The sequence below is a fragment of the Myotis nattereri genome (assembly GCF_964212035.1).
Source record: "Myotis nattereri genome assembly, chromosome: 2".
Lineage (NCBI taxonomy): Eukaryota > Metazoa > Chordata > Mammalia > Chiroptera > Vespertilionidae > Myotis > Myotis nattereri.
Window position 1 is genome coordinate 126,024,215 of NC_138076.1, and position 25,109 is coordinate 126,049,323.

The 25,109-nt window shown below is 40.9% G+C and overlaps 1 protein-coding gene across 3 annotated transcripts in view; it reads left to right on the top strand.

The window, feature by feature from the left end:
- The window catches only part of NDUFA9 (NADH:ubiquinone oxidoreductase subunit A9), a 42,014-nt gene that overhangs the window by 8,622 nt on the left and 8,283 nt on the right, over window positions 1–25,109 (top strand). For all 3 annotated transcript variants that reach the window (XM_081083722.1, XM_081083723.1, XM_081083724.1), the window contains 5 exons: window positions 7,574–7,665; window positions 8,758–8,899; window positions 12,803–12,905; window positions 17,304–17,371; window positions 18,977–19,053. In XM_081083722.1, the coding sequence (XP_080939848.1) occupies window positions 7,574–7,665; window positions 8,758–8,899; window positions 12,803–12,905; window positions 17,304–17,371; window positions 18,977–19,053 (482 nt within the window). The remainder of the gene's footprint in view (window positions 1–7,573; window positions 7,666–8,757; window positions 8,900–12,802; window positions 12,906–17,303; window positions 17,372–18,976; window positions 19,054–25,109) is intronic.

A 25,109-nucleotide genomic window follows, 5' to 3' on the forward strand; every position in this document is an offset into this window, starting at 1 on the left:
TTCAAAAACGTAGTATGAAGAAAATATATCAATATATCAGGTTCTTCCTTTACACCAGTAGTTGCCAATGGGCAGAGGTTTGGGGAATGGGGTCGGGGAGACCCTTCAAGGGATGCTTAAAAATATGTGGGCCCTTTTGGTGTCTCAGTTACTGGAGATCTTACTGGTTTATTAGGTAGGGGACAGAGATGCTAAATATCTTACAGTGCACAGGACAGTTCCTTTCCACAAAGAAATGGGCTGCCCAAAATGTCTGCAGTTTTCCTACTGAGAAACACTGGGCTTTGATGTTTGGGTCTACTGTTCTTTTAGCTAACTTTTCTTATTTTCATCCTCATGCATGGAACTGAGCCTCTTCCATTTGCACATGTTCCCTTTCAAAAAAATTTTTGGTAAATATCCTTAATATCTGATATTATTTTTATATAGGTGATTTGTGATCTCTTTAAATATTGACTTATTTTTAAAGGCATTTTATTCTTTACTGAATGTTCATAAACTATATTTATATTGGAAATTTTGTGTTTCTAGAGTGTTTTTCTTTTCCAAAATCTTATTTTCAAATATCCTCTTGTTAATGTAGCTACAGGAGCTTAGCTTTTTTCTAGTTCTTTGTAACTTAAGATTATTAGTTACTTTGTCAATCCTCAAAATAAAAATATTACACAAGTATAGGTGAAATGCTGTAAAGCTACTGGCTTGCAAATGTAGAGTCATTAGAATTGAGCTATATGACTTAATTCATTCTTTCCATAGATGCTTATTGAGTGTCTGCTGTGTGCCTGGCATTGAGCTAAGCTCTGAGCATATCTTGATGAACAAGTCCAGGAGGAGCTCACAGCCTTAGGGAATATAGACACTAAACACATAATTTTGAATAGAATAATGATTCTGAAAGGGGAAGTCCAGGGAAAGCAAAATTGATGGGGAGGGACTTCACTATGTTGTTATTGTTTATTTTTGAGAAGGATGGACCATATTGGGTGTGGGATTCTGATTTCTCTGCTTCAGTTTCTGTTTGAAACTGATCTCGAATGGCTACTTGGTCTGACTAGGACTCTTGGGAGCCTTGGGAGTCTGGTTTCCTTTTGATTCCTTCTCTCCAGTCCTCATTCCAGGGCCATTTATGCAGTTGATGCCTCAAACTCTTACACTCTTGAGTTATTTTATTTTTATTATTTTATTTTAATTAAAAAAAAATCTTTATTGTTGAAAGTATTACATATGCCTCCTTTTTTCCCATCTACTCCCTCCAGCCCATCCCCGCCCCCCACCCTCACCACCCCATTCTCTGCGTCCCTGGGTTATGCATATGTGCATACAAGGTTTTTGGTTGATTACCTCCCATCGGCCACCCTCCCCCGCCTTCCCTCTGAGATTCTGCACTCTGTCCCTTGCTTCCATGTCACGCTGTTCATCAGTTTATTTTGTTAATTAGATTCCATATATGAGTGAGATCATGTGATACTTGTCTTTGTGTGATTGACTTATTTCACTTAGCATGATATCTCTAGGTCCCTCCATGCTGTCTCAGAGGGTAAGAAATTCTTTTTTACTGCTGCATACTATTCCATGGTATAAATGTCCCAAAGCTTTCTTATCCACTCATCTACTGATGGGCACTTGGGCTGTTTCCTGATGTTAGCTATTGTAAATTGTGCTGCTATGAACATAGGGGTGCATACATTCTTTCTGATTGGTGTTTCAGGTTTCTTAGGACATATTCCTACAAGTAGCATTGCTGGGTCAAATGGCAGTTCCATATTTAATTTTTTGAGGAAACTCTATACTGTTTTCCATAATGGCTGCACCAGTCTACATTCCCACCAGCAGTATAACAGGGTTTCCTTTTCTCTACATCCTCGTCAGCACTTGTCATTTGTTGATTTGTTGATGGCAGCCATTCTGACAGATGTGAGGTGATACCTCATTTTCATTTTAATTTGCATTTCTCTGATGGTCAATGACTTTGAGGAATTTTTCTTGTCTCTTGGAGATCTGTGTGTCTTTTTTGAAGAAGTGTCTATTTAGGTCCTTTGTCCATTTTTTAATTGGATTGTTTGTCTTCCTTTTGTTAAATTGCAGGAGTTCCTTATATATTTTGGATATTAACCCTTTATCACATGTATCATTGTTCTCCCATATAGTGGGCTCTCTTTTTGTTTTGTTGATGGTTTCTTTTGCTGTGCAGAAGCTTTTTATTTTGATTTATTCCCATTTGTATATTTTCTCCTTAGTTTTCTGTGCCCTAGGAGATATATCCATAAACATATTGCTATGAGAGATATCTAAGATTTTGCTGCCTATGGTTTCTTCTAAGATTTTTATACTTTCATGACTTACATTAGATGTTTTATCCATTTTGAATTTCTTCTTGTGTATGGTGTAAGTTGGTGGTCTAATTTCATTTTTTTTTTTTGCATGTATCTGTCCAATTTTCCCAACACCATTTATTGAACAGACTATCTTGACTCCATTGTATGCTCTTGCTTCCTTTGTCAAGTATTAATTGAGCATAATGACTTGGATCGATTTCTGGGTTCTCTGTTCTGTTCTATTGATCTAAATGCCTGTGCTTATGGTAGTACCAGGCTGTTTTGATTACGGTGGCTTTGTAGTATAGCTTGACATCTGGTATTATGATCCCTCCAACTTTGTTCTTCTTTCTCAAGATTGCTACAGCCATTCAGGATCTTTTTTGGCTCCATATAAATTTTTGGAGTATTTGTTCTAGATCTGTGAAGTATGCCATTGGTATTTTTAATAGGGATTGCATTGACTCTGTAGATTACCTTGGGTAGTATGGACATTTTAATGATGTTAATTCTACCAATCCATGAACACGGAATATTCTTCTACTTGTTTATATCTTCTTCTTTCTCTTTTTTAAACAACCTTTTGTTTTCTGAGTATAAGTCTTTTACCTCCTTGGTTAAGTTTATTCCTAATTATCTTAATTTTTTTGTTGCAATGGTAAATGGGATTGTTTGTTTAGTTTCTCTTTCTGAGAATTCATTATCCTATCTAATAAAGATGGAATATGCAGATTGACCATCACTTCACGACAAATATGGCTGTGCCCATAGCCACAAGATGGCGGCGCCCAGTCCCCTCAGCACCACCGGAGTCCCCCAGTCCTTTAAGCCCTCGCCACAGGGGTGAAGGGCAAGCAGCGCCCCAGTCCCCCGCAGCGAGCACACAGCCGGGCCCAGCTTACCCCACACCAAGGTACTGAGGGGCAAGCAGGCCCCCGCAGCAAGCAGACAGCCGGGCCCTGCATGCCCCTCGTCGCAGCGCCGAGGAGCAAGCAAGCTCCCACAGAGAGCAGCCAGCAGGGCCCTGCTTGCCCCTGGCCATGGTAGCAAGGGGCAAGCAGGCCTCTGCAGAAAGCAGACACCAGGACCTGTGATGGCGTCGAGCAGGCAGGTCCACAGAGAGCAGAGAGCCATGGGGAGTGGGCCTAAGCCATCAGTAGGACATCCCCTGAGGGCTTCTAGATTGGAGAAGGTGCAGGTCGAGCTGAGGGGCCCCTGTGCTCGAATTTCATGCACTGGGTCTCTAGTTGGTGTGTAAAAAAAGCCATCAATCTTTGGGTGTTGATTTTGTATCCTGCTACATTGCCAAATTCATTTTTTAAATCTAGTGGTTTTTTGGTGGAGTCTTTAGGGTTTTCTATGTACAATATCATGTCATCTGCAAATAATGAGAGTTTTACTTCCTCCTTTCTAATTTGGATTCCTTTTATTTCTTCTTCTTGTCTGATCACTTTGGCTAGAACTTCCAGTACTGTGGTGAAAGCAGACATCCCTGTCTTGTTCCTGTTCTTAGGGGAAAAGGTTTTAGTTTTTGCCCATTGAGTATGATGTTGGCTGTAGGTTTGTCATATATGGCCTTTATTATGTTGAGATATGCTCCCTCTATTCCCACTTTGCTGAGAGTTTTTGTCAAAAATGGATGTTGGATTTTGTCGAATGCTTTTTCTGCATCTGTTGATATGATCATGTGATTTTTGTCTTCCAATTTGTTTGTGATGTATTACATTTCTTGATTTGTGAATATTGTACCAGCCTTGTATCCCTAGAATAAATCCCATTTGGTCATGGTGTATGATCTTTTTAATATATTGCTGGATGCAATTTGCTAATATTTTGTTGAGGATTTCAGCATCTGTGTGCATCAGAGATATTGGCCTGTAATTCTCTTTCTTTGTAGTGTCTTTATCTGGTTTTGGAGTTAGAATAATGCTGGCCTCATAAAAAGAACTTGGAGGTGTTCCTTCCTCTTGTTTTTTTTTGGAATAGTTTGAGGAGTGTAGGTGTTAGTTTTCCGGACCTGGACTTTTGTTTGGTAGGAGTTTTTTGATTACTGCATCTATTTTATTAGTTGTTATTGGCTTATTCACATTTTCTGATTCTTCCTGATTCCTTCCAATGTGTTCTTTATTTGTGCTATGTCATTATTTCTGATTTCATATTTACTATATCCTTTCTTTTGCTGTTGAGCATCTTTACCATCAATATTCTGAACTCTATGTCAGATAAATTGTTTATCTCCATTTCATTTATCTCTTCTTCTGGAGAATTCTCTTGTTCTTTCATTTGGGGATTGTTTCTTTGTCTCCTCATTTTGGCTGCCTGTTTGGATTTGTGACTGTGTATTAGGTAGATCTGCTATGCTTCTCAATCCCTAATGGAGGACAATGTCAAATGCTGTTTTTGACTATTTAGGCAAAGACTCAAAGCCTCAGGAGTCCTCCTCTGCCACAGACTGAGAGGATTCCATCTTGAATAGCCCCTAAGCAATCATGCACAGGTGTGGCAAGATTTTTTTCAACAAAGTGAGGCACTTGCTTATGCCTGGAGGCTAATTGTTATTCTTAGTCTTTTAGTCTTTTAATGGGCCTCAGAAATTCTGCACTGTGGGGCTAGGTATTTTTCAATAGGGTGGGTCAACTTTCTTCCCCCAGGCAAAGCCACCTGTATAGCAAATGTCTATATGAGTAAGATGACCTCTGTAACGCGAGGGACTGACTCAGCACAGGAAACTCGGGTGTCTGCCTTCTGAGTTCTAACCCCAGAGCTACCGATCCTGGCTTCTGCTCACACAGCTCCAGTCCACTCTGCCCTCCCTCTCCTGGAGCACAAGGTGGGTGACTCCACAGGGAATTTTGTGCATTGGTGCTTTAAGAGGGTGCCTGTATTTCCAGCTGTCTTTCCCTGGCAGACAGCAACCCCTCTGCTTTTCACAGCCAGATGTTATGTGGGTACCCTTCTCAGTTCTGGTGCTCTCTGCTGGGGGACCCAGCTTGGGGTTTAGACCCCAAAGTTCTCAGTGGGAACCCCCTACAGCTGAGATATCTCTCCAGAACTTCAGAGAGTATTTGGGAGCCCAGCCGCCCTTTGCCCCTCAGCCCCTCCCACTAGTCTCTATACAGTCTCTGCTTTCCATCCTAAGTTATCAGGTTTCTTTCCAGTGAGTCTTTATTTGATTATTCAGGAAGTTTTCCTGTATTTTAGTTATAATTCCAGTTTGATCCTGGGAGCATGTCTTTGCAGCATTCCCTTACTCTGCCATCATTTATTATTTTTTTGAGGGGAGAGTGGCCCTAGATAGCTTCAGGATGAGGGCTAGTCACCCAAAAGACCAATCACATTATTAGAGGGTTGGAACTTTGGGCCAGCCCCAACATTCAGGAAAAGGAGGAAGGCTGGAGAGCTCAATCACAGGATCCTTTGACTTCATCAATCATGCCTGTGTAACTGTCTGGACATCCAGGCCCAGGGCACTTCCTGATTGGTGAACATTGCAATATATCAGTGGCACACCCTGACTCCACAGGGACTGATGCTCTTGCACTTAGGACCCTTCCAGACCTTGCTCTATATCTCTCTTCATCTGACCATTCATTTGTCTCCATTATAATATAATGGCCATTATAGGTGTAGCACTTTCCTGAGTTCTGTGAGTTACTCTAGTTAATTATTGAATCTGAAGAGGTTGTGGGAAATTCTGCCTGAATTTGTAGTAGCCAGACTCTGCCATAATTTTTAATCTCTTGAGTTATTTTTTAGATTCTTCCTCTCCCATCCTTTCCATCTTGGCTGAAAAAAATCTGGTTTTTTTTTTAGCTCTTTATAGCTGCTTATTTTGGATGAGTGTGTCAGTCACTGTGCTGTAGATTTTATGCATATTTTACTTAATCTTCATGGCAACCCCATGAGTTAGGCTGTATTTTCAGATTTTACATGGAGCTTGGAGAGATCATTTGTGCACAGCTAGTAAATGGCAAACTGGAATTTGCATTCCTGTCTGACTCCAAAGCTGTTATTCTGTACTGTCTCTTCCACCCCACTCTCCATCATAACTAGTTCTTCCTAGTTATGGCTTTGTGGGTGTTTTTTTTTTTTGCTTTTGAATCTGATATCTATAGCCCATTCACTCTTTTCTAAATTACACAGGCATTTGAATATGCTTGCTCATGTTCACTCATCCTCTTTGTCTCCATCCCCCTTTCTCTTTTCCCTTTTCTCTTCCCCTCACTCTCCTTCCCACTCCATTCATTCATGCATACACACTTAATATTTGACTCTATGAAATTCTTATTATCTTTCATTGAAATGCTTTAAAAATTTAGTTTCACTGTAATATAGAAAACTCTGTACCTTTGTCTGAGGTTATTGAATTCTTAGTCACTATTTTGGATAAGAATCATCAATCTAACTGAAGTTCTAACTGATGCTCAGAATTGTAGTTCTACACCAGATTCTGCCATTAGCTTAATCTGGAGTTTTAGGCAGGTCACTTCTCTTTGAGTGTTGTTTTCATGTCTTTAAAGTAGAAATGACTAGATTTGGGATTATAAAGAGGAAAGAGTTTAAAAATATGAAAAATTATTATGAATGTTCCCAATTTATTATTAGCCTTTAGTAGATCCTCTTTATCTTCAGTCTGTAACTGATGGCTGCTGAAAAGGGAAAATCAGTTTATATCCCAGATGATACTTGGTTGTTCAGCTGTATTTCAGGAAGAGAGACTTGATTACTGGATTCCTTTATAGACATGTGGCATTTGGGTCGACAAAAATTGATGTGGCCCATTAAAAATGAAGAGCATTTTGCCCTGGGTGGGTATCTCATTTGGAGCATCGTCCTGGTACACCAACATTGTGGGTTCGATCCCCAGTCAGAGCTCATACAAGAAGCAACCAATGAATGCATAAATAGGTGGAACAATATATAGATGTTTCTCTCTCTCTCTGTCTTTCTCTCTCTCAAATCATTTTATTCTTTTAAATGAAGAACATTTTTTTTGCTTGTTCTACCATTTGATTACCTGAATAAAGTGGACTTTCAACTATTTGTCTCCAGAAGAGTCAGAGAATCAGCAGGGGTTTGAGATCTCAGAATAATTTCTGTTGTAATACATAGAGCCTGTGTGAAATGGCACTGTATTGTGACTACAACATATGGCCCATTTTGAAATTTGCCAGGGGATGTGGGTGGGGCCCTACAGAAAGGTTAAGTGCTAGCGCATACCCCTTATGTTTTTATTTGATTGTCTATTGCCATTATAGGAATGGAATGCAAGAAACAAAGATTCTATCCGAAGAGCAGTCGAGCACAGCAATGTGGTCATCAATCTTGTTGGGCGAGACTGGGAAACCAAGTAAGTCTTGACTCATTTCTTTGTGTAAGCTGTCTTAGGGTTCAGTAGACACTTTTTGGGCACTGTTTGTATGTTAAGCATTGTAGTGATGACATTTTAAATTAGTTCATCAATAAGCAACCATTTACATACTAAGCATTTGCACACACATCAACCCCCCTTCCCCTTAGGGGATTTAGTTGCATAAGTTTGGTATAAGTAAGCAGCAGTGTGATGTGTGACTCATAAGAAGTATGTATGGATTGGGTCAGTTTGGTCAGTGTGGTCCGTGTCATCAACTGGACAGGATGACCAATACTGGTCCTGTGCTTGGATCTTTCCGGCTGGGATGGGGTTTGGTAGGAGAATTTTGCCTGTTCCACTGTCAACAAGGTGACCATTGGGTTTTCCAGTGTGACAGTGTTCTAGATCTGTTCTCCATATTGTTAACTGAAGATGGCGTGAGTACTGGTTTGAACAGTTCTTGTGTGAGTTGTTTATCAACAACTATTGTTTAAAACCTGTAGTTCCACAAAGCTTTGTTCAGAGCTGTTTTTGTAGCATTTACTAAAGTTTGACTTAGATTTGTTTATATATGTCTACTTCATCAAATGCTCTTAAGTTCTTTGATGACTTGGAGGGTTTTAGTCAGCATTATACCTACCGTAGTGACTAACACAGTGTAGAACAGAGTAAGCATTTAGTTAATGTTGTTGGATTAAACTGTTGAGTTTAAACTGTTGCCATTAAACTGTCTGTTCTTTTTAACCCTGAGAGAAACAAAGGCCTGGAATAAAAAGTGATTTCCCTGGTCCCAGTGCTTTCCTCATCCCTACCCAAACAGTGCAGCCAGATGTTTTTCAAGGCCCTCAGCCTTGGAATTCATTGAGGACACAGAACATTATGCTGATTTGTAACATTAGTAAACCTTGAATTATATATATAGTAATAAACAGTGAGCAGTAAAATAAAAGTAAGTTTCATTTTGGGTGAAATCATTGCTGTTTTACAGTTCAGTTATTATGAATTCTAGCACTAGTATGAAAATCAGACAGAAAACTTTGAAATCCTGAGTTAAGTGTTCTTAGCAGACCCCCTTTTCTTTTCTTCTAGAAACTTTGATTTTGAGGATGTTTTTGTGAAAATTCCCCAAGCAATTGCTCAGGTGTCCAAGGAAGCTGGAGTTGAAAAACTTATTCACATTTCACATCTGAATGCTGATATTAAAAGTACTTCTAGATCTCTGAGAAATAAGGTAAGTAACAAGTTGATTTGGGAAGTGATTCACAGAGCTGGAGTTTCCTGGCCCCTTTAAAACATGAATTAAGTTTTTACTCAGGGTTTCTCATCGACATATCCAGGATTAAAAGGGGGTTTTTAATCCTCCATACCAGAATTAGATTTATGTGTGAGGGAGCGTGTGCATGTGCATTATGTTCTGCCATTTTGGTCGAGTGCCTTCTATTTGTAGGGAACTGTGCTAAGGGGCTTCAAAGATGGATAGACTATATTATTACCCTCTAAAATGCAGGTTATTGGGTCATAGTAGAATTACACAGTAAACAGAAATGGTAGAGTATAATTTCTGCCTGAAAGAATCATACCTGTGTCACCTACCAAAGTTACATGATCATCTTTTTTTCTCAAACTCCTTATATAGTTATGACCTCGTGCTACATCTGAAGGGGTGATATGAAGACTGAGAATGACCAGAGGTCCTTGACAGTGGCTCCAACTTTTTGATCCACTGCATTCCTTTATTGAACAAATTGTTTATGAAGCATCTACTATGTGCTACATTGTATGAGGCATTGGAGATATAGGAGTAAATAAAACAGACATGGTCTTAGCCCATATCTAGTTTCTAGTTCATTAAGGAAAATAATTCCCTATGTACCAGGTATTACAAAATAGCAAACTGCTGTAGGAGCCTATAATGGAGGAGAGAGGGTGCTTTAAATTACTAGCATCAGAAGATTCAGCATAAACTGTCTTAAACAAAGGGGAATTTATAGGTTCACATATCTGAAACAGCCAGCAGTAGGAAACCTTAGCCACATTGCTGCCAAGGTTCATCAGGGCTTCAGCTTTGTTTCTCTGTGACTCTCTGTGTGTGTGTGTGTGTGTGTGTGTGTGTGTGTGTGTGTGTTTTGTACTCACAAAACTGCCTGACAGCACCCTAGGCTTCATATTTTCATACTACACTAGAGAGAGAAAGAGAAAGGTCACACTGCCTGCCTCTGCCCTGGCATTTATAGAATCATCTGAATTCATGATTGTTTGGAAGCAACAGGGCAGGGGAAGTTAGTGGTGAGAAAGAGGGAAGAGTCAACTATGTCCAGCTCTTTGGCTTAAACCACTGGGTGGACAGTGGTGCTATTGAATGAGATGAGAAACATTTGAGACTAAGCTTTAGGGCAGTGGTTCTTGACCTTAGCTACACATTAGAATCACTGAGGGAGCTTTGAAAAATCCTGATGCCCAAACCGCACTGAGACGAATTCAAATAGAATCTATTGGAATACAATTTGGCATCAGCGTTTTTAAACTCTCCCTAGGTAATTTCAGTGTGCAGCAAAGATTGAGAATGGAAGAGGATGATTCAGTTTTGGACGCGGGTAGCATTTCAGATGTGTGTCAATCATCCAGGTAATGTGGATGAATGGGATTTATGATCCTGCAGCTCAGAAGAGAGGTCTGGTTCGAGGTATAAATTAGGGAGTCACCAGCATTTGTTGATAATTGAAGTAGTTGGAGGAGATAAGATGACCTAGTATGGAAACATGGATTGAGAAGAGAGCTTTGGACTGGGCCCAGAGGAATACCAGTGATTAGTGGTCTGGTAGATGAGGACTTGGTAGTCCTCATCAAAACAAACAAAAGACTTAGAGTGAACGTGATCAGGTAGGAGGGAAACCAGGAGATGTGAGGTTATGAAAGCCAAGGGAAGACAGTGTTGCAAGGAGCGAGCAGTTACTTATGAATGCTACTGAGAAGCCAAGTAAGTGAGAACTCTAAAGTAACCTTGGATCTACCCATATGGAGGCCATCGGTGATCTTAACCTAGAATCATTTGAGTATAAACTTTGGGGCAGAATCCAGAGTATAGGTGAGTGAGAAGTTAGTAGGAGCTGAGTCAGTGGGACAGTAAGGGCAGGTGGCATTTTAGGTGGTTTGGTAATGGAGTAGGGGACAGATGGACAGGAATCTGGAGGGTCACAGGAAGTTGGAAAATTATTTTTCTTTTAAGGTAGAAGATCTTTGTTTAAAAGACGTTGTTTTAAATGCTGGTGGGATGGTGCTGGTAAAGAGACTGAGGCTGAAGATACAGGAGAGAGAAAATGGGGCAGGTTCCTGAGAAAGTAAAGGAGGTGAGCTCCAAAGCATTGGTGGCGGCACTGCTCCTCTGATGTGGTGAGAAAGAAGGAGGAAATGTTGGTCATGCACCTCAGTTTGTAGATTAAGTGCTGAGAACTGAGATGGTTGTTTTCCTCCGGTATATCTTCTCTTTGCATTAGCAAGTAATGTCATTTACTGGAAGGGAAGGGAAAATAAAGGAGAAATTAGAATAGAATAGAAAATGTTTGAAATTGTCACATGGGAGAGTAAAGTAATTATAAGAAAACACTATATGTGGGAAATGTTAAGGACCCAGTTAAAACTGGTGAATTTACAGTCATGGGTCACTTAGAATTACATTCTGAGAAATGCGTTGTTATGCCGTTTTGTTGTACGAACATTGTAGAGTGCATCTATACAAACCTAGATGCTAAAGCCTATTGCTCTCAAGGCTATAAGCCTGTACAGCATGTTACTGTACAAACAACACAAGATTAAATCAAGAACAAGTGAAAATTTAAGTATAAAGAGTACACATTAAAATAAAAATATAGTATAGTAAATATATAAACAAGTAATAGTTGTTTGTTATCATTATCAAGTATTATGGACTGTATATAATTATATATACTATTTTATATGACAGGCAGTGCAGTAGGTTTGTTTACATCAGCATCACCACAAACATGTGAGTAATGTGTTGCACTAAGTTGTTAAGGTGGCTACCCCATCTCTAGACGATGGGAACTTTTTTTAACTCCATTGTAATCTTAGGGGGCTTAGTGTATGTGATCTGTTGCTGACCAAAGTGCTATGTGGGCATGACTATATAGTGGTACCAATTTGGCATTTTTATTTATTTAATTTCTTCCAACTCTGAAGGTAGAGGGAGTTCATGGCTCAGAGAAAGAGAGTGATGGGGTTCTCCCAGGGTTGGTATTTTGCCTAGTGGGTGGAGTAGTGGACAAAATGACAAGGCATTTTACAGTATTGGTAAGAGAGTGATTGAGAAGTTGGACTTTGGAATCTAATCAGAGACAAAGGATGTTTGGAGGGCTTGATATAGAGGAAAGCAGAATCAGTGGACTAGAGTTTCTGAAAAGATTGAGAAACAGATTATATGTCAGGAATAGAAAAGCAAGAACAAGCAGGCTGGAAGTGTAGGAAATTGTTCTCTGAGAGGAAGGTGTCTTCATTTAGTTTCAGAAGAAGGGCACTTCCAGTTGTTGATATGGTCTGTGTCCTGACCGAGTTGAGAGTGCAGAAGTGGACTGAAGAGGTGGTTATTGGTGTTGAGAAGCTCAAGAAACAGAGATCCAAGTCCACTTGGACATTGATGTCACCCACAGTGGTGGTGTAGGTGGAAAGAAAATCGGAGTGGAAAAGAAGATTGATATCTGCATTGAGCAAGAGATCTTGTCTAGGAGGTGAATAGATGACAACAAGTGAGGACAGGAAGATTATGGACCTACCTGGCCAACCACACAGCTCTTTCTCTGGCATGATGATAAGTTGTTGACACAAACCAGAGAAACTGTAATTAAAAGGGAAAATGGAGGCTAGAAAAATTCTACTCTGATTTTTCTCCTTCTGTGTAAGCTTCCCTATAATAATTATGAGAAGAAATCCAATAAGAGCTATAAGAGACGGACTTTTTTTATGTGTGATTTAAAAAAATTCTGTGTAATTGAGATTTATGAACAGTACCATTACCTTAATCTGGAGGAACATATGACCTTTGAAATGTAAGTAGTGTCCCAATAGTGAAAAAAATGGATGTTTTTTTTTTTTTACTCAGAACTCTGTTTGGTTCCTTTAGGCTGTTGGAGAGAAAGAAGTGAGAGATGCATTTCCAGAAGCCATTATCATAAAGCCTTCAGACATCTTTGGACGAGAGGATAGATACCTCAATTATTTTGCAAGTGTGTATTCTTTCTTAACTAGGGGCCCAATGCACGAATTTGTGCACCTTGAAAGGAACTGTGGGCCCTGAGGCTGCAGTGGGCATAGGAGAAGGTCTTGGCCCATCCTCTGCACCACTGCCCAGCCTCTCCTGCCACGGCCCCCGGTCCCCTGTCTGCCGCAGCCCCGCTCCCGCTGCTGCTCCCATGTGTTGCTATCAGCGCTCACATTTGCTGAGCAGGGGGAGGTGGAGAAGCCCTCAGGGGCTATTGGGGCCGGCAGCTGCTGCTCACACCCACTGACAGTGCTGAGCAATCTGGACTGGCACCGGGCGCTGGCAGCGGGTGTGAGCGGCGGCTCTGGTACCAGCAGTGGGTGCGAGTGGGGCCCAAGCCGGCAGCAGGTGTGAGCAGTGGTTGCCAGCTCCAATCGCGCCTCAGGAGCAGGGGGAGGTAAAGAAGCCCTGAGGGGTGATTGGGGCCAGCAGCCTCTGCTCACACCTGCTGGCAAACACTAATCTTTTAACTATCTCCATAGTTTTGCCTTTTCCAGAATATTATATAGTAGGAATCATACAGTTTGTAGCCTTTTCATATTGGCTTCTTTCTACCTTTTTGCTGTTGTGAATAATGCTGTTTTGAACATGGGTATACAGATATCTCTTTGAGACCCTGCTTTCAATTTGGGGGGTATATATCCCGAAGTGGAATTGCTAGATCATAAGGTAATTCTATTTTTATTTTTTTTAGGAACTGCCACACTATTTTCCATAATGGCTATACTAGTTTACATTTCTAAGTACACAAGGTTCCAATTTTTCTCTTTTTTCATCAACACTTGTTATTTTCTGTTGTTTTTTTTAATAGTAGTATGAGGGCCCTGACCAGTTTGGCTCAGTGGATAGAGCGTCGGCCTGTGGACTGAAGGGTCCCAGGTTCGATTCTGGTCAAGGGCAGGTACCTTGGTTGCGGGCACATCCCCAGTGGGGGGTGTGCAGGAGGCAGCTGAATCGATGTTTCTCTCTCATCGATGTTTCTAACTATCCCTCTCCTTCTCCCTTCCTCTCTGTAAAAAAATCAATAAAATATATTTAAAAAAATAGTAGTATGAGGTAATATCTCGTGTTTTTGATTTGCATTTCTCTAATGATTAGTGATATTCAGCATATTTTCTTGTGCTTGTTGGCCATTTATATATCTTATTTGCAGAAATCCCTATTCATGTCTTTACTCAACCTTTAATTTGTTATTGTTGAATGGTAGGAGCGCTCTATATATTGTGAATAGTGACACCTAATTAGACATAGGATTTGCAGATATTTACTTTTATTCCTTAGGTTACACTCAGTTAACTGTGTCCTTTGATGCACAGAAGCTTTTAATTTTGACATAGTCTGATTTATCTATTTTTCCTTTTGTTGCTAATGCTTTTTTTGTTGTCATATTCAAGAAATCATTGCTAAGTCCCATTTCATGAAGCTATGTTTTCTTTTGAGGATGTTTAGATCTTTGATCCATTTTTATTTAATTTTTCTGTATGATGTAAGCAGTGGTTCTCAACCTTGGCTGCACATTAGAATCACCTGGGAATCTTTTTAAAATCCTGATTTCTGGGCCTCATCCTCCAGAAATTCTGTTTCTTTGTTACTAATGTTGTGGCCTCACCCCATAACAAAGAAACAGAATTTCCAGAGGATGAGGCCCAGAAATCAGGATTTTAAAAAGATTCCCAGGTGATTCTAATGTGCAGCCAAGGTTGAGAACCACTGATGTAAGGTAAAGGTCCAACTTCATTCTTTTATACAGTGGGGCCTTGACTTACGAGTGTCCCGACTAACAAGTTTTTTGAGATACCAGCTGTCTCTCGGCCGATTTTTTGCATTGAGTTGATAGAGTAATTTGAGTTAACGAGCTCCTTAACGAGCTCGGTCTCGGAACGAATTAAACTCGTAAGTCAAGGCCCCACTGTACGTGGATATCCAGTTTACCTGGCACCATCTTTTGAAAAGACTTCATCTCCCCATTGAATGGTCTTGGCACCTTGGCAAAAATGATTTGGCCAAAGACACAAGGGCTGTTTCTCTCTATTCTGTTCCTTTGGTTTATATGCCTGTCGTTATGTCCCTGTTTTGATCACCATACACTGTTTTGATTACTATAGCTTTGTCATCAGTTTTAAAATCAGGACGTGTGAGAACCCCAACTTTGTTTTTCTTTTTCAAGATAGTTTTAGCTATTCAGAGTTCCTTAAGATTCCATATGAATTTTAAGATGGAATTTTCTCTATTTCTGCGAAAACACCATTGAGATTTTGATTGGGTTTGCATTAAATTTGTAGGATTGCTTAGGGTACTATTGATATTTTTTTTTCCTTTTTTGGTTAATCCTTGCCCAAGGATATTTTTCCATTCATTTTTAGGGAGAGTAGAAGAGAAAAGGAAAGACAGAGAAACATTGATGTGTGAGAAACATATCAATTGGTTGCCTCTAGCACAAGCCCTACCCAGGCCCGGGAGGAGCCTGCAACTAAGGTACGAGAATTGAACCTGGGAATTGAACCTGGGAATCTTTGGTCCACAGTCTGATGCTCTATCCACTGAGCTAAACTGGCTAGGGCACTATTGATACTGTAATAGTATTGTCTTCCAATTCGCAAACATGGGATGTCTTTCCATTCATTTGTGTCTTTAAATATTTTTGGAAATATTTCATAGTTTTCATTTTGCAGGTCTTTTGCCAACATGGTTAAGTTTTTCCTAAGTATTTTAAATTCTTTTTCTGATGCTCTTATAAATAATTTCTATTTATAAAAATTTTTTGAAAAGCTTTTTTTACCTTTACATTTAATCCATTTGGCATTTGATTTGTTTTGGTTTATGGTGAGATGTGAACCATTTCTTTTTTTCCCCAAGTAGTATTGTCTCAGCACCATACATTAAATAATATTTCCATTTTCCATGTGTTTGTGATACTGCATTTTTTATATACTAAATTCCCATTCTTTTTTTAAATCCTCACCTGAGGATATATTTTAATTGACTATAGAGTTGGGAGAGGGAGGGAGAAAGAAAGAGAGAGAGAGAGAGAGAGAGAGAGACATCAATGTGAGAGAGAAACATTAATAGGTTGCCTCTTGTATGCACCCTGACCAGGGAATGAACCCACAACCTTTTTCGGTGCATGGGATAATGTGCCAACCAACTGAGCCACCCATCTGGGGCCTAAATTCCCATTCTTAACAGCATCTTTTTCTGGGTTATGTACATTATATCACTGTTGATTGCTATATCCTCCTTAAAATGGAGTGCAACTTAGTTTTCGAGTCCAGTCTTAGGAGTGGTCATACATTTAGCATTATAGAGTAGAAGACAAGTAGCCAAGCCATTTGGCCTGTTTCCCTTTCTCTCGGTGTCCTTAAATCCAGGGTGGGGCAAAAGTAGTTTTACAGTTATGAGTATGAAAAATAATATACTAACTAATAAAGAATACAAGGATAAACTCTGTGTTTCACCTTCTCACAAATGTAAACCTACCTTTACCCCACCCTGTATTTGGTCTTTTTACTTTCCATATCTGTCGTCTGAAAAGGAAAAGGCTGCTCATTCGTTTCCTCAGAGTCACCTACATTTATTTCATTACTAGAGGCCCAGTGCACAAAATTCGTGCACTGGTGGGGAGTGGGGGAGTGGTCCCTCAGCCCGGCCGGCACCCTCTCCAATCTGGGACTCTTCGGGGGATGTCCAACTGCCAGTTTAGACCTGATCCCTTTCGCAATTCGGGACCGCTGGCTCCTAAATGCTCGCCTACCTGCCTGATCACCCCTAATCCCTCTGCCTGCCTGCCTGATCGCCCCTAACCACTTTGCCTGCCTGCTGGTGTGATTGCCCCTAACTGCCCCCCTGCCAGCCTGATCGCCCCTACCTTGCCCCCCTGCCGGCCTGATCGCCCCTACCTTGCCCTCCTGCTGGCCTGATCACCCCTATCTTGACCCCCTGCCAGCCTGATTGTCCCTAACTGCCTCTGCCCCTAGCCTAAGCCACAGTCTGGACTCCCTCTGCCGGAGGCGACCTGGCCGATTGGGAAGGTGCCACACCCATCACCCTGCTGCTGCTGCCATTGGCGGGCCACCATGGCTGCTTGAGCCTCGGGTCTCGCAGCCACATGCAGCTGCCTGCGCCTCAGGCTGGCCCTCCCAGTGGCAGCCACCATCAGGGCTTGCCTGAGCCTCAGGCAGCCGCTGCAGCTTTGTCTGGAAGATGTCCTGATGGTTGTCCAGAAGATGGCCACCCTAATTAGCATATTACCCTTTTATTAGTATAGATTTCTGTTATGCAAAATGTTTATGTTAACCTGGAATACCTGGAGGTGGTGGGTTTTTAGCAGCTTAAGCATTCTAAGAATAGTTCTTTCTTCTGCCAGATATGCGCTGTTTTGGTGGTATACCTCTTGTGTCCTTGGGCAAGAAGACAGTGAAACAACCAGTATATGTAAGTACTGTGAATGAAGGTTGACCAGTTTTCTGGTTTTATCCTAATCCTGTAACTCTTGTCATTTTCTTCTTTGTCAGTTTGCTTCAACTGGTTGCTTTACAGTTTACCTAAGAGTGACATGAATTCTCTGTGTCTTGTTCGTTCATTTAAGGAAAATGTATTGAACCCTTAATGTAATAGGCCCACTGTACGTGTCATGGGGGATATAGAGATATTAACTATATATACTCACAAATTGCTCTCCTCAAGTTGGTCTTCATAAAAGGCGTATTAGCAAAGCAATGATCATGCAGTGTGATAAATGCCGCGACTGGGAGAGAGATTATAGGGTTATGTGAGAGGGATACCTAATCTAGACTTGATGGTCAGGGAAGGCCTCCAAGAGGAAATGACATATCAGGTGAGACCTTAAAAATGATTAACAGTAAGTCAGATGAAGAGGCTGGAGAAGAGTATCCTATGCAGAGGAACAGTGTGTATAGGAACCCAGAGGTGAAAGAGCATGTTGGGTTTCATATTATATTGAACTAGGGTTTCTCACTCATCTGTGGCGCTATTGACATTTTTGGCCAAATAATCAGTTCTTTGTTGTGGGGGCTATTGTAGCTGTATTCCTGGCTTCTGGCCACCAGATGGCAGTAGCATCCCCTACCAACCCCCCAGTTGTGACAACTAAAACTGCCTCTAGGCGTTTGCCAAATGTCCCTTCGGTGTCAAAATCACCCCAAGCTGAAAACCATAGATTTAAAACTATATAAAATTATTATTTTTTAAAGTCAAATTGGTAGAATTATAGGCCAGTCCATGTGGTTTAGCCTAATAGTTTGAGATAGCTTAGTAACAGAGGAGCTTGGAGTCGTGGTGGGCAAAAGCACATCAGGAAGGCCTGACAGCCATCTATCTATCTATATATATATAAAAGCCTAAGCAACCGAACGACCCAATGACCGGCCGACTGGTCGCTATGATGCTCACTGACCACCAGGGGGCAGACACTCAACAGAGGAGCTTCCTCCTGGTGATCAGTGCACTCCCACAGCGGGAGCGCCGCTCAGCTGACTGATGGGCACCAGACGCTGGGTTCATGATTGACAAGTGCAGCTGCAGCGGCAAGCCTTTCCCGCCTCTGTGGCAGCACTACTGAGCAGCGGCAGGTGCAGCAGGGCTGAGATTAGCGGGAGCGAGGTCCTCCCCAGCTGCCTGCTGCTTCGTGCATTACTACATTCCTTGGGGATGTCAGACTGACTGCCGATTTCGGCCTGATCCCCACAGGCCTGCTGAGGGACCCAACTGGTGCACAAATCCGTGCACTGGACCTCTAGGATAAAGATAAATACCTTTGACTAGAAAAAGTATTTTAAAATTTACAATGTGGAGATGGTTTGAGCTCTTAAGTCTGTTCTTCAATAAGTTTTTGAAAACAGACATGCCATTATTTTAACATGGGTTTGTCTCTCTGTGTGATTGATGTGACCTTCTTTCCTTCTTCCCTCCTTTTTTCCTTTCCTGCCTCCCTTCTTTCTTCTTTTTCTCTCCTGAATCTCTATTTCCCTCCCTCTCTTCGTCAACAATCACCTAAACATGTGTTATAATTTCTTATAGGTTGTAGATGTATCCAAAGGAATTGTGAATGCAGTTAAGGAGCCAGATGCCAGAGGGAAAACTTTTGCCTTTGTTGGGTAGGTGGTTAGAGTTTGACTTTAAAATTGTGTTACCTGTTAAAATGAAGGACTCATTATGATTCACAGCAACAATTTCAAAACATGTCACTCACAGATTTATTCATTGCATTTTTATAGTTTCTTTCTTCTATGTATTTATTCCAGAAACCTACTCCCTTAGCCCTTAGACCAGTGTGTCTCAAAGAGTTGTCCAAAGGCCATCTTATCAGAATCTTCTGAATGCTTATATTAAATCAGAATATGAAGGAAACTGGGAATCTGCTTTTTAATAAGTGATTTTTTTGTCACCAAAGGCTGACAAGCACTTCCCTAGAGAATTGTATTTACGTAGTCCCGTGACCACCATAGATGGTTTTGTATCACTCCAGTGATGTTTTTAATATATAAAAGGATATTACTGTAAATGCTAAAACACAAAATACTTTTAGGGAGTAAGTACAGTTGCAAAATCTAATTAATGTTGCTAGAGTATCTTAATGCCCCCAAAAGTTGAAAATGGCTGGTTTAGGGTACAGTTGCTAACGCTGTACAAGACTGATCTTTTGTTATATGCTCTCTTTGTTGAAGTTTGCTCTCCAGAAAAATGGGACACAGTTAAACTGACTTTCCTAAAATTGTTAAATTATGACATAGCTAGGTTTAGAACCTTTATACTGAATTGACTAAGTCTAAAAAACTAAGACTTAATCTGTCAAGTTCAGAAGTACCAGATCCATCTAATAATTGGCTCAGAATCCCATCATTCTGTGAAGAAAACTAGTGGTACCTGATGTTTTGTGACATGTGGGGATCTGATTCAACATTGAAGGGATAGCCTCATTCCTAAGAAATATTTGATTCTACAAAAAAGACACTTTTCTCTCTCAACCAGATGCATAGTATTTATTTCCAGGATTATGAATTCATACATTTTTATGTTTCACTATTATTACAAGTTTAATTTAGTTAAAAATGGTCTTTTGGTGCATGGAAAGACTATAGTGTGTTTCCATGTCAACCAGCTGCTGCAAGATGTATGTCTCTCTTCAAATTCCCAGTTTGGTACATTAGTATGCAGGTATATGACCTAGACTAGAAAAATCACTTACAAAAAAATGTGTTTAGCACAGGTTTTGTAAAACACAAGATTCAAACACATCAGGCTTTAGTTAGGTACTTAGACCAGGATACTAAGGAACAGATGAACAGAAATGATTTTTACAAACTTTGCTTGCCTACTGCTCAGCGGGGATGGCTCTGGGATAAGTTAGCCATTTTCTGTGGCTTTGCCCTGCCCCTTCAGTCTCTTTGCTAGGCTCTGGTAAGTCATACTTGTTTGGCACAGTGATGGGTCAAGTAATGCTAGACTTGGCAGTGTAGGCATTTTTCCTTGTGAAATTATAAAAATGCATCTATATTTCTCTTTTGCCTCTTCAGTTCCAGGGGAAAACTTTGCTTGTTTCCTTGACACTTTGAGGTTAAGGCATAAGCAGAAGACCTGAATTTTGCTTCTACTTTTTTCATAGTTACTAATTATATAATATTGGCCCATTCTGCTTATTCATTTAATAACTACCTATGGACACACACACACACACACACACACACACCTGTGAGAACTGATAAGTTCAGCAGACCATAAGGTATAAGATCAGCACGTAAAAAATCAGTTTTCTATGTTAGCATATGAACAATCTAAAATAAAATTAAGAAAATAATTTTATTCAAAATAGCATAAAAAAGAATAAAATACTTAGGTGTAAATTTAACAAGAGAAGTAGAGACCTATACACTGAAAATTATAAAACATTGCTAAGGGAAATTAGGGAAGACCTAAATAAATGGAAAGGCATCTCATGTCCATGGATTGGAAGAATCAATATTGTTAAAATGGCAATTTCCCCAAAACTGATCTATATTTTCAACTTAATCTTATCAAAATTCCAGCAGGCTTTTTCTGTTGTTGCAGATATTGACAAATTGATTCTAAGTCTACATGGAAATGCAAAAGAAGCACAGTAGCTGAAGCCATTTTGTCAAAGAATTATAAGGTTGTAGCAGTTAAGCTTCTTAATTTCAAAACTTACTATAAAGTTACAATTATCAAGTGTGGTACTGGCATAAAAATAGACATATAGTTCAGTGAAACAGACTTGATAGTCCAGAAGTAAACCTTATGGATGGTTGCTTTTTGACAAAGGTGCCATAACAATTCAAAGGGGAAAAGATAGTCTTTTTAACAAATGGTACTGGTATATACAAATGCAAAAAGATGAACATTGACCCTTACTTCACACCATACATGAAAAAAGTTAAGTCAAAATATATCCGAGACCTAAATGTAAGTATTAAAATTTTTGGAATATAAGTAAAAATCTTTTAGATCTTGGGTTAGGCAAAGATTTTTTTTAGATATGACAAAAGCATACTCCATAAAAGAAAAAATGGATAAATTAGACTTGATCAAAATTAAAAACTTTTGTATTTCAAAAACACTGTTAAGAAAATGATAAAAAGACAAGCGAAGAGATCATCACTGAAAGGATGGGGTGGATCAGAGAGGTGTCTGGAAAGTCTGAGGACACAGAAGAGATGGAAGTACTCCCTAGGACAGTGATGGCGAACCTTTTGAGCTCGGTGTGTCAGCATTTTGAAAAACCCTAACTTAACTCTGGTGCGGTGTCACATATAGAAATTTTTTGATATTTGCAACCATAGTAAAACAAAAATTTATATTTTTGATATTTATTTTATATATTTAAATGCCATTTAACAAAGAAAAATAAAAACATGAGTTCACGTGTCACCTCTAACATGCATGTCATAGGTTTGCCATCACTGGCCTAGGAGAACAGGAAAAGGGCACTCCTAGGAGAGAATAGTACGATTGCAAAGCAGAACTGAGTCTTCCATTTGAAGGTAGTGATCAGAAACCGAAGGTGAAGCCCATTCACCCAGTTGTACTTTCTCTACATCTCTGTCTTGCTGGTGGTTTAGGCACTGAGAAGGTGAATATTTGGGTTAACCAGAGTACGGGTTTTGCTACACCAGTATAGTGGAGAGGAGGCTGGAGACAAGGTTTTGCTGAGGATATTTGCAAAGGAATGACCATGAAATCTAAGCTGGCAAGGACACAGGCTTCAGTGTACCTTTGTCTGTGAGCAGGGGCATTTAAACCAGTCTTCAGGTCACTGTTAATGGAACACAAAGTGCTTTAGAAGAGCTGAAAAGGAAGGATGCTACGTATTAGTTTGCCCATGAGTCCAGTATTGCTTGGCATCATAAAGATTACAGGTTGTTCTTTGGCACAGCATATATTATATGCCCTGCAGTGATCTTCACATCCTTATAGATTGGAAGAGCGCTATTTAAAGGCTTTCTCCCCTAGCGGACATTTTCTTTTTTTTTATTTTTTGGGTGAAAATATCAGAATGATGAGGTTCTCACTAAATTCCTTTCATTTTGCTCAGTGATCTCAGGCTTTGTGATGCAAAAGGGGTTAGAAAAATAGGTGAAGAGATATTAAAATGTATTATAAGCAACAATAATTATTAAAGCAAGGTTATACTGGTTCAAAACTATTCAGATCAGGAGAATGGAATATAAAGTCCAGAAAAAGTCTCAAGTGTATGTAAGAATATGGTATGTGATAAAGACAACATTTAAAAATCTGGGGGAGCCGAAACCAGTTTGCCTCAGTGGATAGAGCGTCGGCCTGCGGACTGAGGGGTCCCAGGTTCGATTCCGGTCAAGGGCATATACCTGGGTTGCAGGCACATCCCCAGTGGGAGATGTGCAGGAGGCAGCTGATCGATGTTTCTCTCCCATCGATGTTTCTAACTCTCTATCTCTCTCTCTTCCTCTCTGTAAAAAATCAATAAAATATATTTAAAAAAAAAATCTGGGGGAAGGTTAGATAATTCAGTAAATGGTGTTATATCTTTATAATAATACAAAAATATATTGCTGAAAGAACTGATGTTACGGATTTAAAAATAACAACTTATTGGTAGAAGTATTAGTAAAGATATATGGAAAGTTATGTCACTGATGATTGGAGAGGAATTTTCTAAATATAAAGCCAAACCATAAAATAAAAGAAATCAGTAGTTTTAAGTGAAATGTTTAGACTTTTATATGCCACAAAACACCTAACCATTAAAATGTAAAGAATAAACAATAAAAGATATTTCCAACTCTATTATTAAAATATAAAGAACTCTTAACAAATCATTCTTATAGACAGGGATCCCAGGAGGAAAAAAGGAAGTGTAAATGACCAAAAATATATAAAAAAAAAATTTAAATCTTTAGTATTAAAATAATGCTAATTGAAACTTTGAGGTACCTTTTTTTACCTGGCAGATTGACAAAATTTTGTTCATTTTTTTGACTAAATTCATTTTTGGTAATGGGGTTACTAGCATTTTATGTAAATTGATATAACCTTTTCGGAAGGCAGTTTGGATATCTACACCAATAAAAGTCAAACATGCAAATTGACCGTACCTTCGCTATGCCTTAATCCACACCCACCAGCCAATCAGAGCAACTATATGCAAATTAACCCAACCAAGATGGCGGCTGGCAGCCACGGAGCTGGAGCGTGCAGGAGGCTTGGTTGCCCCAAGGATGGAGGAAGCCAAGCTTCCCGCCTGCCACGGCCGGCTCTGAGCTCCACTCACAGCAACAAAGTTTCAGTTATAGAAGGTAAATAAACCCCAGATACCTGCTTTCAGCCGGCCGTGGCCACGGAGCTGGAGCAAGCAGGAGGCTTCCCTCCCGCCCGCCCTGGCTAACTCTGAGCTCCTCTCAAGGCTACAAAGTTTCAATTATAGAAGGTAAATAAATCCCAGAATAAAAAAGAAAAAAAGGAGAGACTGGGAGCTTCCATTGCTGGAGGGGCTTGGCCAGCCTGAAAACGGCCCTCAGCCCCTCACCCAGGCTGGCCAAACCTCCATGGGGTGAGGGTCCCCACTGGGCGGGGCGGTGGGAGGGGGGCGCTTGACTAGCCTGCAAATAGCCATCAGCCCCTCAGCCAGGCTGGCCAGGCACCCCAGTGGGGACCCGCACCCTGAGGGGGTGTGACCAGCTGCAAACAGCCATCAGCCCCTTACCCAGTTTGGCCAGGCACCCCAGCGAGACCCCCACCCTGATCCGGGACACCCTTCAGGGCAAAGCAGCTGGCCCCCAAACGTGAACCAGGCCTCTATCCCATATAATAAAAGGGTAATATGCAAATTGACCCTAACAGCAGAATGACTGGTCACTATGACACGCACTGACCACCAGGGGCCAGACGCTCAATGCAGGAGCTGCCCCCTGGTGGTCACTGCACTCCCACAGCGGAAGCTCTGCCCAGCCACAAGCCAGGCTGATGGCTGCCAGTACAGCGGTAGTGGTGGGAGCTTCTCTCGCCTCCTCAGCAGTGCTAAGGATGTCTGACTGCAGCTTAGGCCGGCTCCCTGCTGGCAAGTAGACATCCCCTGAGGGCTCCCGGGCTGCCAGAGGGATGTCTGATAGCCAGCTTAGGCCCAATACCCAGGGACTGGGCCTAAGCCAACAGGTGGTCATCCCCTAAGGGGTCCCAGACTGCAAGAGGGCACAGGCCAGGCTGAGGGCCCGCCCGCAAATGCACAAATTTTTGTGCACTGGGCCTCTAGTATTCAATAAAAGCCTTAAAATCCCAAAGTATACTTTTTAGCTAGTTCTACTTCTAGAATGTATTATCCTATATAATAAAAGGCTAATATGCAAATTGACCAAATGGCAGAACAACCAGTCACTATGACCTGCACTGACCACCAGTGGGCAGATGCTCAATGCAGGTGCTGTCCCCTGGTGGTCAGTGCGCTCCCATTGGGGAGCGCTGCTCAGCCCGAAACCGAGCTCAAGGCTGGCGAGTGCAGCAGCAGTGGTGGGAGCCTCTTCCGCCTCCACAACAGCGCTAAGGATGTCTGACTGACGGCTTAGGCCTGCTCCCCGGGTTCCTGGACTGCAAGAGGGTGCAGGCCCGGCTGAGGGATCTTCCCCCGCCACCGAGTACATGAATTTCATGCACTGGGCCTCCAGTA